This window comes from Mus caroli, unplaced genomic scaffold (genome assembly GCF_978045245.1).
Source record: "Mus caroli unplaced genomic scaffold, Mus_caroli_1 scaffold_6, whole genome shotgun sequence".
In the NCBI taxonomy this organism is placed as follows: domain Eukaryota; kingdom Metazoa; phylum Chordata; class Mammalia; order Rodentia; family Muridae; genus Mus; species Mus caroli.
Genome location: NW_028227261.1, coordinates 70,422,611 through 70,439,016, shown reverse-complemented (window position 1 = coordinate 70,439,016; position 16,406 = coordinate 70,422,611). Strand labels below are relative to the sequence as shown.

At 39.0% G+C, this 16,406-nt stretch overlaps 1 protein-coding gene across 3 annotated transcripts in view; it reads left to right on the top strand.

Moving 5' to 3' along the window:
* The window catches only part of Cntln (centlein), a 243,179-nt gene extending 236,005 nt beyond the window's left edge, over positions 1-7,174 (top strand). For all 3 annotated transcript variants that reach the window (XM_085839197.1, XM_085839196.1, XM_085839198.1), the window contains one exon: positions 5,974-7,174. In XM_085839197.1, coding sequence (XP_085695323.1) covers positions 5,974-6,075 — 102 coding nt within the window. In that variant the 3' untranslated portion in view covers positions 6,076-7,174. The remainder of the gene's footprint in view (positions 1-5,973) is intronic.
* Positions 7,175-16,406: the final 9,232 nt, after the last annotated feature.

Here is a 16,406-nt window from a genome sequence, read left to right as displayed (position 1 = left end):
CAGGGCAGACAGAAACATTCTGTCTCGAAAAACAAAACAAACAAAACAAAACAAAACAAAAGGTTAGAAGCTGTCCATCTAGATATGTAAGCCTGTGCATGCAGTGAATGTGTGTGTATTAATGTGTATATAAGCAGATACATAGCATTATAGCAAATGCTGTACCCTTAACTTGGCTACAAACCCCACTGGCCTTCCTTAGAAGGTCCTGAATCTCACTATATCTGGTCCTTTGACTAGCAGCTATAATATAATAATTTTATAAAATTTATTTTATATACTCAAGTTAGATATTTAAAAATGTAATATCTTTTGAAGAGTCATCTTCAAGCAAAAAGAAACAAGAGTGAAATGGTCATAGTATTATGTTCCCCTTATTTTAATATGCCAGCTTTAATATAATGTTACTATTGGATATTGCACTCAATGCTGATGTTTTATAGTTAAGGTTGTTAGGCTTCAGTGCTTTCTTGAGATAGTTCTCAAACATCTACAAATTTCAACTTATGCAGGATTACTAATCTTAACTCATGAGTGGAGTGATTTTAGGATTCTGACAGTGGCAAACCAGTTCAAAAAGGCAAAAGGGAGGTTGAAAATCCATGCGACTTCAGGGAAATCCTTCCAGTAACAGAATCACATTCTATGACATGGATATCCAAGCCACTGAGACCTTTACAATGGAACAAGCAAAAGTTTCCTTGTTAAGGCATTCCTTTTAACCTTTCATACCAAGAAATCTCTTCCCTCACCACATTTCCTGGATGTCAGAGATGTAAAGCCATGTCACTTTGCCTTGATAGAACCAGGAGCCTTGCTCCTTTTTTTGTTTGTTTAATCTAGAAGAAATAAACCGCACAGGCTCTGTGGACATGAAGTTTAGCACGTGCCATCCCAGGTGAATACCAAGGCAGTGCAACTGTTAGGCTTGTCATTTTGTGTGTATTTGATGGAATGTGTGTGAGATCTGTTCACTGTTGGCCAGTCTGTTTCCCATTTGAATCTGACCCTAAACTCCTTTCATGAAAAGGACATTGTGCTTTCTGTATCTGAAGTATTTTTTAGAGAGGCTAAGCAGCCTTCAGAATGCATGCAAAAACAGCACCATTGACTGTAAACTGTCCAGAGGAAACAAGCTTGCTCTTGTTATGGACTTTGTAGTAGTAGAAAGTGATGGTTTCCTTGTTCTTAAAAATATTTTACACTTAAAAAATACTTCAACGCCAGGCAGTGATGGTGCATGCCTTTAATCCCAGCACTTGGGAGGCAGAGGCAGGCAGATTTCTGAGTTCGAGGCCAGCCTGGTCTACAGAGTGAATTCCAGGACAGCCAGGACTACACAGAGAAACCTTGTCTCAAAAGACAAAAAAACAAACAAAACAACAACAATAACAAAAAAAACTTCAAGTCTTAATGGTGGTATAAACCTCTACTCAGAACTTTATATGTGTGTACCTGAAGCAGTCAGTCAAGCCATGGAATTTTAAAATCATTTTCCAAGATAAATGCCATATTTTAAGTGCCATTTCAGTCCTAACTATAACCAACTTAGAGCTGTATGCTAAGAACTGATGTTCATGTAATTCTCATAAAATTTTGTGGCAGGAGGCTATTGAGATGTCTCAGTAGCTAGGAATATATGCTCTTCTTACAGAGGACCCAAGTTCAAGACATAGGAAAAATTCTATCACTCATGTAAGCCAGTTCACATCCACCTGTGACCCCAGCTCCAGGGCATCCAACTCCTTCTTCTAGGTTCCACTGATGCCTGCACCCTTATGTTCATGCCCATAGAGACACACAGAAATATATTCTTAAAAATGAAAATAAAGCAAGGGGGCAACATTTAAAATGTAAATTAATAAAATAACTAATGAGAAGATTTTAAAGATGTTTTATACATCACTAAAGATTGTTATATTTCATCTAACTTTAGATTAATGTTAATTTGTGATATTTACATTTTAATGGTGACTTGTATGTGGTATAAATGATGATTCTCAATTAACCAAAATGGCTATTGACTGAGAAAACTCATTCTTAACCTCTTGGGAATTTTTATAAATTAATACTAAATTAAGCAGAATCTTATCTGTATAACTTACTGAAAATCTTGCTAAATAAATGAATAGTATTAACTTGGGAAGGACTCATATGACTCAAAGGCAGGAATTAATTGTTGTATATGAAGGGTCTGTGAGAACTTTCTAGTGTACTCATTTAAAACAATGGATGTGTTTAGTAATTATTTCATAATCCTTTTACAAATGTTTTATAATACTTGCTTCCTTAATCTTTTTAAAATATATTTAAATTCACTATTTTTATAAAAAGAAAGTATTTTTCTGTTATAAAATTTATTAACTAGAATTGAGCATTATAAATTTTTCTTTATTTGTGCATGTGTTACACAATCTGTAAATATGTCTGTGCAAATCGACACGCTCATATACACACTGTTAGAGGCCAGGAGAAGACATGGTATCTCCTGCTCATTGACGCCCAACCTTACATTACATCCTTGACACAGGATTTCACTGGGCCTGGAGCTGTTTGTGTATAGGCTAGGCTAGTTGGCCATCACTGGGTGTCCTCCACAGACCCAGAGTTCCAGGAACATGCATCACATCCAACTTGTACCTCAGGACCATGGGTCTGCATCAGGACCTCACACTTGTATAACAAGTGCTCTTATCAACCAAGCACATGGCTCCCTTCTCTCTCTATTTTTTTTAAAATTTTCTTTTCTTATCATGAAAAGGCCATTGCACACAAGAATTCACAGCAATTATATCTATGCTCAAGACCTATAAAATAAAGCCTACAAAACTCCAGCATTGGTAGCGAAGTGTCCTCCAGCGTCTCCTCCTCACCAGACTTACAGGCAATGGATGACTGCTGGCGGGTGCACGAGTCAGTCTTCTCCAGGGATGGCCCCTGAGAGATTACTCATGCTTTAGTAGGCAGATGGTCCCACAACCCATGCACATCCAGGTAGCACTAAGTGAACTCAGTGGATCTCAAGGCAGAGTCCGTGAAGTAGGAGGATGGGAGAGGCATTGGAAGAAGGAAATGGAGGCTCTCTTTGATCAAAACAGATGCATAACATTTTCAAACAACAAAGAGTATATTTTTGTCACCATTCAAGTCACATCTATTATTACAATAATAAACTATAAATTTATAAACATCAGTCAGAATGAAGGCTGAGTTTAGAGGGCAAGACTGTGAGAAATGGTGTATTACAGAGAGAAAATAAGTGCCAGGGGACCTCAGAGAAACATTGGAAGGGGCACAGGAGAAACAAACTGAACACCTCAACTAACACACATAATAGGAAAAACTCCATGTAAAGTTATGCTAGGGTAAATCACATGCTTCCGCACTCCTGGTAAACAGTGAGGTGCGTGCAACCACGCACAGCTCGGCGTCTTTGTGAAATCTCCAATATGTTAATTGTATATAAAGTTTAAAGAAGCTTACAGGCCAATAACATAGGTGGAACAACTGTTGGATTTAATTCTGAGACCAGTTTTATTGGGAATCATGGAGGGAGAGGGGAGAAAGCTGTTGGCATCAGGTTAGTCACCAGTCTTCTTTCTCCCTGCTGAAGGCTTCCTGGGAGGGGAGTTCTTTTAAGGAGAAGCAAAATGTCTAAGTATGTCGTGTGTGGAAAACGGCCCACCCCACAGGAGCAGTTTAACTTTTTACTCAAAGGCAAACTTTGCAGATAAGAGTCCAAGTGTCAGTACATCACCTCAGGAAGGTAGGGAACTTGGTTAGCTAGGTAAACACAGCCAGCTTGCTTCCATGTGTTCCAGAGAGCAGAACCTAAATGTGGTAAATAGACCATGAGAAAGGATGGAGGCCTGAATTTAAAGACAGGAAGTTTACTTTTTGAGAATCATGGGACCTGGGAAGCAGCACCTTAGAGGCATGTGAAGAGGTCCCAAGACAATGGAACTATTTTAAAGTTTGGTGCCACCCAGACTTGCTTCATCAGAGAACCATTTTTCTAGAAACATTTAGGAAAAGAACTTCTAAACGTCCATTTCTGCTTTTGCTTCTGCCAATAAATGATGAGAGGCTGTTCCATCTTCTCTACCTTCCTTTTAGACAGAAATGTGTATGTATGTAGATAGTTAAATAAAAGATACCCAAGGGTCTTGTCACTTGGGGCCTAGTGCTTGCTAGACAGAAAGAACTCCTTTTTATTATGCATTCTTTAAAAGCTAATATTATTGCCCTGATGACTTAATTTTCAAGTTAGTAAAACTAGCAGTTTTACCAAGTCTAACTCCTTTCTGCATCCTAGACATACTATTTGTCTAATAAAGAATTTGTTGTTATTATCTTCAAGGAAAGAAGAAATACATTTTTTATTCTTACATCTAATATTGTTTTCCTACATTTCTGAAACTGAAATGTATATATTGTGTGTATATGCTGTGCATATGTATATACGATGATGGCTGTCCTACATAGAAAGACTATTTCAAGTCAACATATATATCTAATACTCACTTATACCTTATAACTAAATAAATGTCCTGTTTTGGCCCTTCTCTGGTAACTTTCAGGTGAGACAGAAGTGCAGAGTTCTTGAGTTGGGGAAGTGTGCATACAGCCAGACTGTCTTTAGGAAAAGGTAGAAAGTAGAAGCTCTTGAAAGATCTTAGTGAATATTTGCCCTTCCCACCAGTTCAAATTCAGCAATGAACCATTTTGGTCAACTTGATCATAATCCCTTGGCTGAGCCATACAGAAGACAAGCTCTGTCTTTGCTTGGTTTGGACTATGGACACCATCGGGTCCTGTCCTGCACAACAGAAAACCTGACTCTACTTCCCTCTGGAGAAGGAGTAGTTGTACTATAAGCATTCTAACAAATTTAGAGAGCAAAAGTGGTGTATTCCTGGTCAAACAAAAGTGTGTTCCTGGACAAACCCAAGAAATACTTAATGGATTTCCTAATTATGTCAGACCTTACATGTAAGATGAGATAGCAGGAAGAAAATAACAAGAAATAGGTCAAAGTGCAGGAGGTATTTGAGGCAACCATCTAGGCTCTCTTATTTACAAGCCATATCTATATGGGATATGTCCACATTCTAGCAGTGAGCCAAGGAAGCAATGGGAACAAGAAAACTACCAGCAAAGTTATATCAATTATGAAATTTAAAACTGTTCTCACATTTCATAAACTCAGCAGTTTTTGAAACATGTGTATTACACTTTGATATACCAAACAAACTTTAACAACTTAATCAATGGGTATACTTTCACCATTTTTTCTCTCTGAAATTTTATCCTGAAACTCTTGAGATATTGGGCTCTCATACAGACAAGTGTATTGATAGTTCTCTCTCATTCTTTTATGAGTGATGAACATATAGTATCACTACTGTGGGGCTGTGTGCCCTGGAGATGACTGTAACCTGCTATTGATCAGCTGATTGAAGATGAATGGCTTAGCTGCTTGTATTGCAGATTACATCATTAACATGGTCAGTAAACCATGAATTGTTCAATAAGGCGTTTATCTTTTTTCATTTTACTTCTGCCCTTTTATCATTTTTATTAGAAAAGCCAAAATTGCCCACACTAACCAGAAACGTCTGTTGAAAAGAGATCCAGTAGGGTCCCATTATGACTTCAAAGTTACAGATAGCTAAATGCTAATGGATTAGTGATATTTAGTGGGTGTTTTTTATCAAACCATTTTTTTCTAATTTTGTATTACTTTATTATATTTGTGTAACCATATACATTATATGGTATGTGTGCATGTGTGTCTATATAAGTCAGATGACAACTTCAGTCATCCGTTCTCTCCTTCCATGGTGTGGATTCCAGGAATGGAATCAGGCTTTGTAGCATGTGCCTTTACCTTCTGAGATGTCTTACCAGCCCTTATATGTGTTTTAAAACTGAAGAAAATACAATTTTAATAATTTTGTTGTTCTCTTTCAGCTTCCGTTTGCATCATATTTACTAGAAGCAGTACTGGAGAAAATAAAGGAAAATAAGAAACTAACTGAAGGATATTTCACAGTGATGAAAGACACTAAATAAAATTAAAGTAGAGCTATTTTCAAATACAAGAACTTCATGTGCTGTGGTTGTAAACAGTCCAGATACAGTATCTGCTCCAGCTAGCAATGGGCAGCTTCAGCCAAATAAAAAGTTGCTGAAACTGATTGCTGAACAAATGAAGTTGACTAAGTGCATAGCCACATAAAAGGGAAGGCTAGCATTTGAATGTTGGATGTTGTCCCAATCAATGCAAACTTAAAAATGGTTTTCCTCCCAGTACATAAGAAGAAAACAAAACAAGTTTGTCACAAACTGCACAGATTGGTCTGAGTATAAAATAAAAAGTTATAAATAAAGGACTAAATATAAATTTATATAAAAACTAGACTTTTATACAAAACTGTTGTAAATGTGATCCAGTGAACAACATCTTTGTGTGGTGAGAAAATATGAAGTGAATTATGCTAATATCAAGGAGGGGCACTGAGTGAAGCATACTGTATGCCTCCATTGTACCTGTTCTCATTGACATACTGGATTATACGGGAGATACTCTGTTTTTCTAGAATTGTCTGGAAAAAAATAAAAACATTTCTCTCCTTTGTCTGCTTGTGCAGTTATATAAATCAGCAGGGCCAGAACCCCAATGTATAATGTCGGGCTAGACCAAGCAGAGCTCATACCATGCCATCTAATTAACAATGCCTTCTCACTGCGGTGGGAACACTATGTGTCGTTGTTAACCATTCTTCTCCTTCCGTGTCCTCACTGAGTTCTTGCCACACATTCTTGGAGCCTCTGAGTCACTGAACTTGCTCTTCTATGCTTACTGTCGGTTCTGTCTTTGTAGAATACTCTGTGTGTAACTGTATGCGTACCTGTCTTCTCATCATCCAGGTTCACTTCACCAGTTCCATCGTGGCATATTCTCTGAAAATCCTACTAGTAACATGAAATCATCTGCTTTTAATCTGCTCACTCTTTGCTTTATGGTTGACCCTCATTTACTCCTTTAGAATACAGACCCCATGAGATTAAAGTAGGTGATGGCAAATTAAGACCCATAGCCAAATCTTGCCTGCCATCTACTTTTATATAGTTCACAGGCTGAAATTTTTTTTCTATTTTATTAAACTGTTTAAAAACAATACTTTGTGGCATGTAAAATCATATGAAATTCAATTTTAATGTTTTATCAATAAAGATTTATTGCGATTCGGTGATGCTCATTCCTTTGCACAGCACTTAGTATAGCTAATAACACTGTGGTAGTGAACCTGAGTGACCAGTAGAGGCTGTATGTGGTATTTTCCTTGCTCAAGACTGCTGCTCAGCTTGCTACAGCCACAATGGCATAGTCTAAATTGAATGCAATCCTGTCAAGACCATATGAAGCTCAAGAAGAAGGAAGACCAAAGTGTGGATGCTTCACTGCTTCTTAGAAAGGGGAACAAAATACTCACAGGAGGAAATATGAAGATAAAGTGTAGAGCAGAGAATGAAGGAAAAGGTCATGCAGAGACTGCCGCCACCCCCAGCCCCTGGGGATCCATCCCATATACAGTCACCAAACCTGGACACTATTTCGGATGCTGGGAAGTGCTTGTTGACAAGAACCCGATATGGATGTCTTCTGAGAGGCTCTGCCAGAGCCTGACAAATACAGAGGTAGATGCTCACAACCAACCATTGGACTGAGTAGGGGGAGGTTTCCTGATGGAGGAGATGGAGAAGGGACTGAAGGAGCTGAGGGGGGGTTGCAGCCCCATGAAGGGAGCAACAGTGTCAACATTCCAGACCCCCCGGAGCTCCTGGGGACTGAACCACCAACCAAAGAGTACACATGGAGGGATCCATGGCTCCAGCCACATATGTAGCAGAGGATGACCTTGTTGGACATCAGTGGGAGGAGTGGCCCTTGGGCCTGAGGGAGTTCTATTCCCCAGTGTAGGGGAACGACAGGGTGGGAAGGCAGGAGCAGGTGGGTGGGGGAGCACCCTCATAGAGGCAGAAGACAGAGGATGGGATAAGAGGTTTTCTGGAGGGGAGACCTGGAAAGGGAATAATATTTGAAATGTAAATAAAGAAAATATCCAATAAAAGGGAAAAAATTCTATCAAGTTACAAATAATGAATTACTAGAAGTTTAAAAATATTAACACACATCCAACCTGCCAGAGCCATTAGGATCACCCTCTTAAGACAGAACTGTGTCTTATTTTGTCCTGCACTGGATAGCAGGGTCACATGTTTCTTGTATAATGGCACACTATACCTATGCTAAAAGAACATGGAACACATAGATAACCAGAGTAAACACGACATGTCACCACTCACAGGAGGACATGTTAGAAAGATTATACTATTTGATGTATAACAGCCTATCAGAGGATTCTGCAATAAAAATAAAAATAAGCCTACCCCAAAAGAAGGAGGAACAGGATACAACAAAGAACATGACACTTTACAAAGGTTACCCATTAACTCCTGTAACTCCTGAATTTCTTATGTGGCCAGAGGGACTTAAGTGATTAAGAGTCATGAGTGGGAAGGATACTTAGACTATCTACATGGATTCTTATAAAAGACAGAGTCAGATAGCGGGAGAGAGAGAAGGGAAGAAAAAAGTCAGTGAAGGTGCGGAGAGAGGAAAGAGGGTCAAAGAAAAGAAGAGAGAGTGTCAGAAAGAGGCTGCACACTTCCAGTTACAAGCAAAAGGACAGGGAATTTGGAATAAGCTGCACTACTTGTTTTAAATATGGAGGAAAGGGACTGATCGTAAGCAAAGGAACTTAAGTGATCTTTGGAGACTAGAAAAAGCAAGAAAATATGCTTCCCTCAGAAGAACGCTGATACAAACTGATTAGCCCAGTGAATTTGAGTGTGACTTTCCAGAACTTGGGGAGAGTAGTGTTTCTTGTATTAAGCTGTGAACTTTATAGTAATTAGTGCAAAAATATAAAACTAATACAACTCACTAAAATATCATTCATAACTTCTTATTCATGTGGGGCTTTGATCAGAAGATGTACAGAAGGTTGAGTCACTTCATTAACAAACTAGGAAGTAAATAACATGGAATAAAAAGACTTGAAGTAGGAAAAGCACTTGGCAAAAGTCAACACAAGGACCAGCAACGTGACACGGTTTGTAAGGGCACTGACCACCTAGCCTACAAACCCATGATCCCCAGAAGCCACACAGAAAGGAGAGAACCAATTCCCACAAACTTGTCTTCTAATGATACAGGTTCTGTGGTACCTGTACACACATTCAACACAAGATAAATGTTTAAAAAGCCATAAAAGTGACAAAGGACATCAGAAAACAGAGAAGCTCCTCACTTTAATAAGAACAGCTTCAAAAGTACCTACTACCAATGTTGAGTGAAACAGTGGGAGCAGCCATTCCTTCTAACATCAGGAGGTAGCAAGGACTTCATTCAGCCCCCGTAATCATCTTTCTAAACCTAATGTGGAAGCTAACCAGCCTGCACAACAAGGCAGCCAAGGCAATGGAAGGGAAAGAAATGCACACAGATCGGAAAGGAAGGAGGTCTGTACTAAAGCAAGTAGCAAACAATGTTAAATCAAACTGCCAACAAGAGCAACAGAACAACTCTCAGTTGTATGTCTATACATTAGTGACAAATAACGTAGAAACCAAAATTATGATTGTAACTTATTTCCCCACAATGGGCATACTTAGGTATGAATTTGACAAACATCTTCAGGACTTATCAGAGCTATAAAACACATATGTAACAAATCAAAGGTTTAAATAAGTGAGACACACTAAGAATGCGAATGGGGATAGTCAATTTAGTCAAATAGGACAAAAGGTCTCCAAATTGATAGGTTTAAAGTAATAGTGTATGATTTATCTGGCGAGACATAGTAAATATAACAAAAATATAAAAATGTAAAAGAGAGAGAGAGAGTGAGAGAGATCACTTCACATTTCAAATTTCATCATTTAGCAACATGAGTAAGTGTGCAGTACCAGCAGAGGAATAGAGGCCAGGTCAGAGGATTAACATAGCCAAAAACATGCCGAATGATCATAGGCAAAGACTCAAACAATCCTCTAGAGGCAAACCAGCTACTTTGATAGATGGTAGAAAGCAGTTGGACATCCTTACATTAAGAAAAATAATAAAATTAGACCTTAACTCCACACATTAGTATGCAGATGTAGGAGGAATAAAGAAGTATTGACAAGTGATCGCTGCTGGGTGATCGCTGCTGGGTGATGGGGCATCCATTGCTCCCTAGGAGTGTAGCCTGGCAAAGCAACGTGCTCCAGGGGAAGGCCACACATCCAAGCAAGCTCAAAGATGACAGAACAGTTTGAACTGGATGGACTTAATTTTTAAAAATCAAAATTGAATTGATAGGGAAGGGGTATCTGGAAAGAATTGAAGAGTGAATTTGATGAAATACAGATGAATTCTCGAAGATACACATTTGTGTGTGTGTGTGTGTGTGTGTGTGTGTGTGTGTGACCTCCTTAGTCACTTCTTAATTTTTGAAAACTGTCTCCCATTGATCCAGGCACTTGACATTTCAGCTAGATTGGCTGGCCAGCAAGCACCCAGAGTTTGCCTGTCCCCTCTGAGATCACAGCTCAGCCTGGGATTTATATGAGTAGATGAAACTTGAATTCAGGTCCTCACACTTAGACTGCAAGCAGTACACCCACTGAGCTACTCTCTACCCAGTTAGTGTTTATTGTCACAGGGTAAGCCATTTATTTAAACATTAAATATAGATGACAATATGAGAGAAAGTCTTCTAGGACCTAATGTTAGGCGAGGAACTACAAGAAATATACCAAAAACATGCTGCAGGATGGAAAAACTGGCCAATGTCATCAAAATGTAAAATGTTTGCTCAGGGAATAACAAGCTACCATTATATTCTCTCCATGTCCAAATCATATCTGTCAACCACATAGCTGATAAAGGACTCATCTAAAAATAAAGAATTCACAAGGCTTAAAAACTCAACAATGGAACAGTCCTGTGTGTGTCCTTGAATGGAAGCTGTTTACCATAGACAAGAATGATCATGATTATACGTGTTTAGAATGTAGGATCAGGGAGGGAGAGAAATTCTGTCATCAGCACTGGCCCCCTATGCTCCTATTGAAAGTTCTGTTTACATTAATTACGCCTCAAAATTATGTAGGATTCTGTCCAATAGCACAAGTGATCCTTGGGTTTGGAGGTCCCAAAATGAAAATTTCTGTGAGAAATTTATAACTACACCGAGAAATCCTTTCTCAGTGCCCTCAAGTAACTATAAAACCAAACAGAAGGGATAGCAGGAACCCCTGGGAGAGAGCCCTTTACTGGCCTTAATGTCTGTGTTCAGAAGAGCCATGAAATCCACCAGCAGAATAGTTGCTGTTTTCAATTCTACATCCCTGTGCACATAACGGCCTGTGGTAGTAACACAAAAGTTAGGAGTGGTTTAATATAATAAAAATGATTTCTTGTGCAATGAAATTTTTCATCAAATACATGATTTTTTAAACCTTCTTGCAATAAACATTGATGTACCTGTATCTCCGTGGTATGTTGACTTGGAGACAAGTCAGATAAATACCCAGAAGTGGTATAGCTGGGTCAATTTACACAACTCTTTGGACATCATTGGCTAGTGCAACCCTGTTCCTGAAAGCTAAAACCTAGGTCTCTGGCAAGAGTGAAATGCTGAAAGAGAACCTGATAATATGTACAGATGTACACACACACACATATGTAATATTTTATATATGTGATATATGCTTATGTGTGTAATATATATATAACATGTAGGAATTTTATTAGTCATAATAAAGAATAAAGTTAACTCATCTGTAGGATGCAACTTGTGATATTTCTATCAAAAAATTAGGCCAAATATACTCAAACACACTGATGCCATTTTTTCCCTTATTTATGGTTCTGATGTCTATATAGATCTTACGAAGATAAAATTTTATGTGTGCATATGACATGAAAAAAAGTAAGATGGTCTACGGGAACAAATGGGGGTAATGGAAGGGGTATAGTGTAAACACATTTAGCATAAATATAGATTTTATGAAAATTAAAATAACATAAAACAACATTGGCCAACCTTCTGATGTATAAATGAAGAAGTACTCATTGCGTTGGTTTTTGTTTCTAGATTTCCTTTCCACAGATCAGTCCTCTGTTTCTTTTATTTTCAGTTCTCAGTTCACAAAAGCTCAATGCTGGCCCCTTCCGTGCCATACTGGTTTTCCTCTTTCTAAGTCATTGCCACTGAGAATAGTCCTGCTTCTTCCCTCAGGTCTTTGGGGTCAGGACAGAAAGTAGGACTCTGCTCTTGCAGCTTCTGGTGTGTGGGTTCCCCTTCTAGTAATCCATAGAAGGGAAGTTAGAAGGCTCAATTATTTTATGCCCCACCCCACTGTTGGCCTGAAGAAATATACCCTTCATGTGGATGGACCTGGTTGAGGTATTCTTCACAGAGACATAGGTGGACCCATCCCTTCCTTACCCGATATCAAGCCATGACTACTCAGCCTAAAGCAACAGGGAAGCATCCTTCTGGGATGTTCTCTGGTTAGGAACATGGTTCTTTGACAACCCACTCCATGTTCCCTGTAAATATCTTTTATTTTAGCTGGTTGCCCACTTCCTCCTTAATTACCCATTGGGATTCTTTACACATGGAAGCAAACCCACACCAGAAAATTAAAGCTAAGGCATTTTTCTTCTTATGGTTTTATTTTGAAGTAGTTTAGTATTCATAAGAATTTATGAAGACTGGGAATGGTGCCTTTAGTCCTAGAACTCTGGAGTCAGAGGCAGGAGGTCTGAATTCAAGGCTAACTAGATCTACATAATAAGTTCCAGGCTATATAGAAGTTCCAGGTTATATAGAATGACTGTCTCAAAAAAGACAAAAAGACAAAAAATAAACCAAACCAAACAAACAAACAAACAAACCCACAAATGTAGTTCACATAATTCTGGAGTAGCTTTTACTAGTCTCTTCACATGATGATATCTTACATAGTATATTGTCAAAACCCAGAAACTGACTCTAAACAATATTATAAAAATAACCATGAACGGGGACCGGGAAGCTAGCTGGGTTGGTGTAATAGCTAGATTTAATAGTCCACTGGATAATCTAGAATCACCTACGAAGATAATCCCTGTGAAGACCTGTCTACATTGGGTTGAACAAGTCTGGGTGATTTCCTTAGGTTAATTGATGTGGGAAGACATATCCCACTGTAGGTGGCACCATTCCCTAGGAAGGGGGTTCTTAACTATGTAAGAGTGGCACAACTAAGTTGAGCATAAGCAAGCAAGCAGCATACATGTATTCATTCTCTGCTTTCTCTTGATGGTTATGATGTGGCTAGCTGTTTTACATTCCAGCTGCATTGACTTCCCTGCTATGATGGACTATCACCTAGAATTGTGAGTTAAACAAACCTTTGTCAAGTAAGTTGCTTTTTGTCAGGGTGCTTTAGTCTCAGCAATGGAAAAGAAACTAGGGAAGTTGGTAACACACCATAAAATCACAAAGACTCGAGTGTGGTCCTCATATTTAAAAAATATTCTGAACATTGTGCCCTGTTGGGAGTCCTGAACTTGGGAGGTCGAGACAGGATGGGGCTCATAGGCCAGACTACATATCTATCCCAACTGATATGTCCCGGGCCACAGTGAGAGATGGTGACTCAAAAAACAATGGAGTAAAGCCCTCAAGAATCATTGGGAGGAGAGGCCCTTGGTCTTGTGAAGATTATATGCCCCAGTACAGGGGAATGCCAGTGCCAGGAAGCTGGAGTGGGTGGGTAGGGGAGCAGGGCAGGGGGAGGGTATAGGGGACTTTCAGGATAGCACTTGAAATGTAAATGAAGAAAATATCTAATAAAAAACCTGAATAATGAGAAAAAAACACCATCCAAGGTTCTGAACCTGGCCTCTGGTCCCATACACACCCACATACCCACTCTACATAGTAGATTTCACAAGTTTTACATAGACCTTTCAGAGTTGTTGTATGGCATCTGAATTTGTATTTAGATTATGTACTCAATGGTCTATCCATTTACCCCTTTAACATACAAGTACAACTGTACACTCAGTATTAATAATAAAGAAAATAGGGAGAGATATAATTGGAAACTGATGACAAAAAAAATTGCAGAAGAGATATATAAAAGGACCATGAATGGGCAAATACCGTGAAGAGATTTGTGTTCTATGTGCTGCTCATCAAATGGTCGTCTCACGAGAAAAGATTTACAATAAGATGAACCATTTTTGTGGATGACCATCAGCCTGTCTCTTGCCTGCTTTTCATCAACAAGTGGTCTCATATGATGGAGTAGGGCCTGCATTGATTCTGTCTAGGCCAACAAAAACAGACATTGAACCCCTGCTATTACACCGTTATCCAGGTGATTAGTCAACCCCCTGGAATTAGGTCGATCACAAAGAACCAATTCTGACATGGAAATGACTGTAGTTTGTTCTAACTAGACTACATAATTTTCTGCCCATATCTGTCTATTCTCTGTACATACTGTTTCTGCTGATCTTTATACTTGAAGAATGCCTTGTTTACGTTCCTAGCATTCCACAGAGCACTGCTTATGATTAAAGAATTTACCTCATAGTCAATGAAGCATGGGAGTGGACTCATGGGACTCATGCACCCAACTACCTCAGACCAGCTGGTTTGATAGAATAGGCTTTGAAGGCTCAGTTATAGTACCAGGCAGTTAGCACAACCTATGTAGCGAGGACACTGCTCCTTATTATCCCTAGCAACCCATTAACAAGGTGTTTTCTATTACCTTAACCTTATACAGTGCAGGCTTATATATCATGGCTTCAAAGGGAAGAGTTATGCCACCAAGAAACATGGCAATGATTCAATGAACTGCTACATCTGTTATTCATCCACTACACATGACTCCAAATCAAGAAGCAAAGGATGGGATGTTATTAGTTATGGTGGTTGATGCTAACTAGCAAGAGGAAATTGGACGACTATTCCACAATTGTAGTTTGAGTATTAAATGTCCTCCTGGAGTCTTAGTTGATGAATGCGTGGTCGGAGGATGTGCACCTGGGGGTTCTCTTTTGGAAGATTGCAGAACTTTTAAGAGGAGAACCTTTCTGGAAGAAGTGGGTCACCTGAACAGGAGCTTTGATACTTTATAGGCATGATCCACTTCCTGCCTCCTGCTTTCTTCCTGTTTATGTGAGTGGAGCAACCCAGGTTGCATGTTAACTGTCAGCATGCTTTCCCTACCATGATAGAACACACACTCAAAGTGAGCCAATATGAAGTGTTAAGTTCCTTTTTTAAAACAATGTATCATTGAAATAAAAAGAGAGCTAACATAGGATGAACAATGTATTTTAGGGCATCTTTAAGTAACACTATGTCCTGAGATTAAGTTCCAAGAAAAACTAGAATCCAACTCAATAAGTGTTGCTAATGGATCCTTCAGGGATTGAGGGTTCTCGCTTTCCCACCAGGTAAAGAACTGTGATACTAAGATACTTGCTAGGATAAAAGCAGAGCTGAATGAGAAGTCATTGTGAATAACAGCTATGGCCATGTGGTGACCAGTTACAGAAATCAGGGCTGGAATTACCATGAGTATTGTCTTTGTATTTGGCTGCAAATGTAATTGTGTGGGTACCTGATGGCTGCAAACGGGCCACATTACCCAGATAAAATGTCACACATTTTAGATGTTTCAGAGAGGAGGGTTTGGTTGAGGGTCCTTTTGAAATAAAGCATATAGCTTTCCAGAATGTGGGGTGGGCCTCATGCAGTTAGATGAATGGGAGAGAAAGTGATCTCCTTGAGCTACGAGAGGAAGGAACACACCAGCCAGCCAGTGATCTGGGGCCCTGAAATGCAACCTTGGCTCTTCCCAGATCTCCACCCTGCTGGGTCAGCCTGCATCCTTTGAAATACTAACTTCTGTAATGCCATGAACTAATTCCTTTGGGGGGTAAAAAAAAAGTTTTCTCTCTGTATACATGGATGCATCCATTTGATTCTACTTTACACAAATTCCCAAAAAGGTTTTGGCTACTGCATGTAATTACAATGGATGTTTGTGTGGGGGACTTTTGAAAAGCATAAATTTTTTTTTAAACTAAGAAAGTTGGCAAATGCATATTTAAAATGTATTGCTATTATATTCATTCCCACTACCCTGCCTTGTCTCCTTCCCTCTCCTTTTGAACTCCTTCCTCTTCCCAATTAGTTCCCTTCCTACCTTAGTGACTTTGGGTGGGGAAGGGCATTTAGTTAGAATTGTTTGTTTAAGTATGAATCAGCGGCTAATTT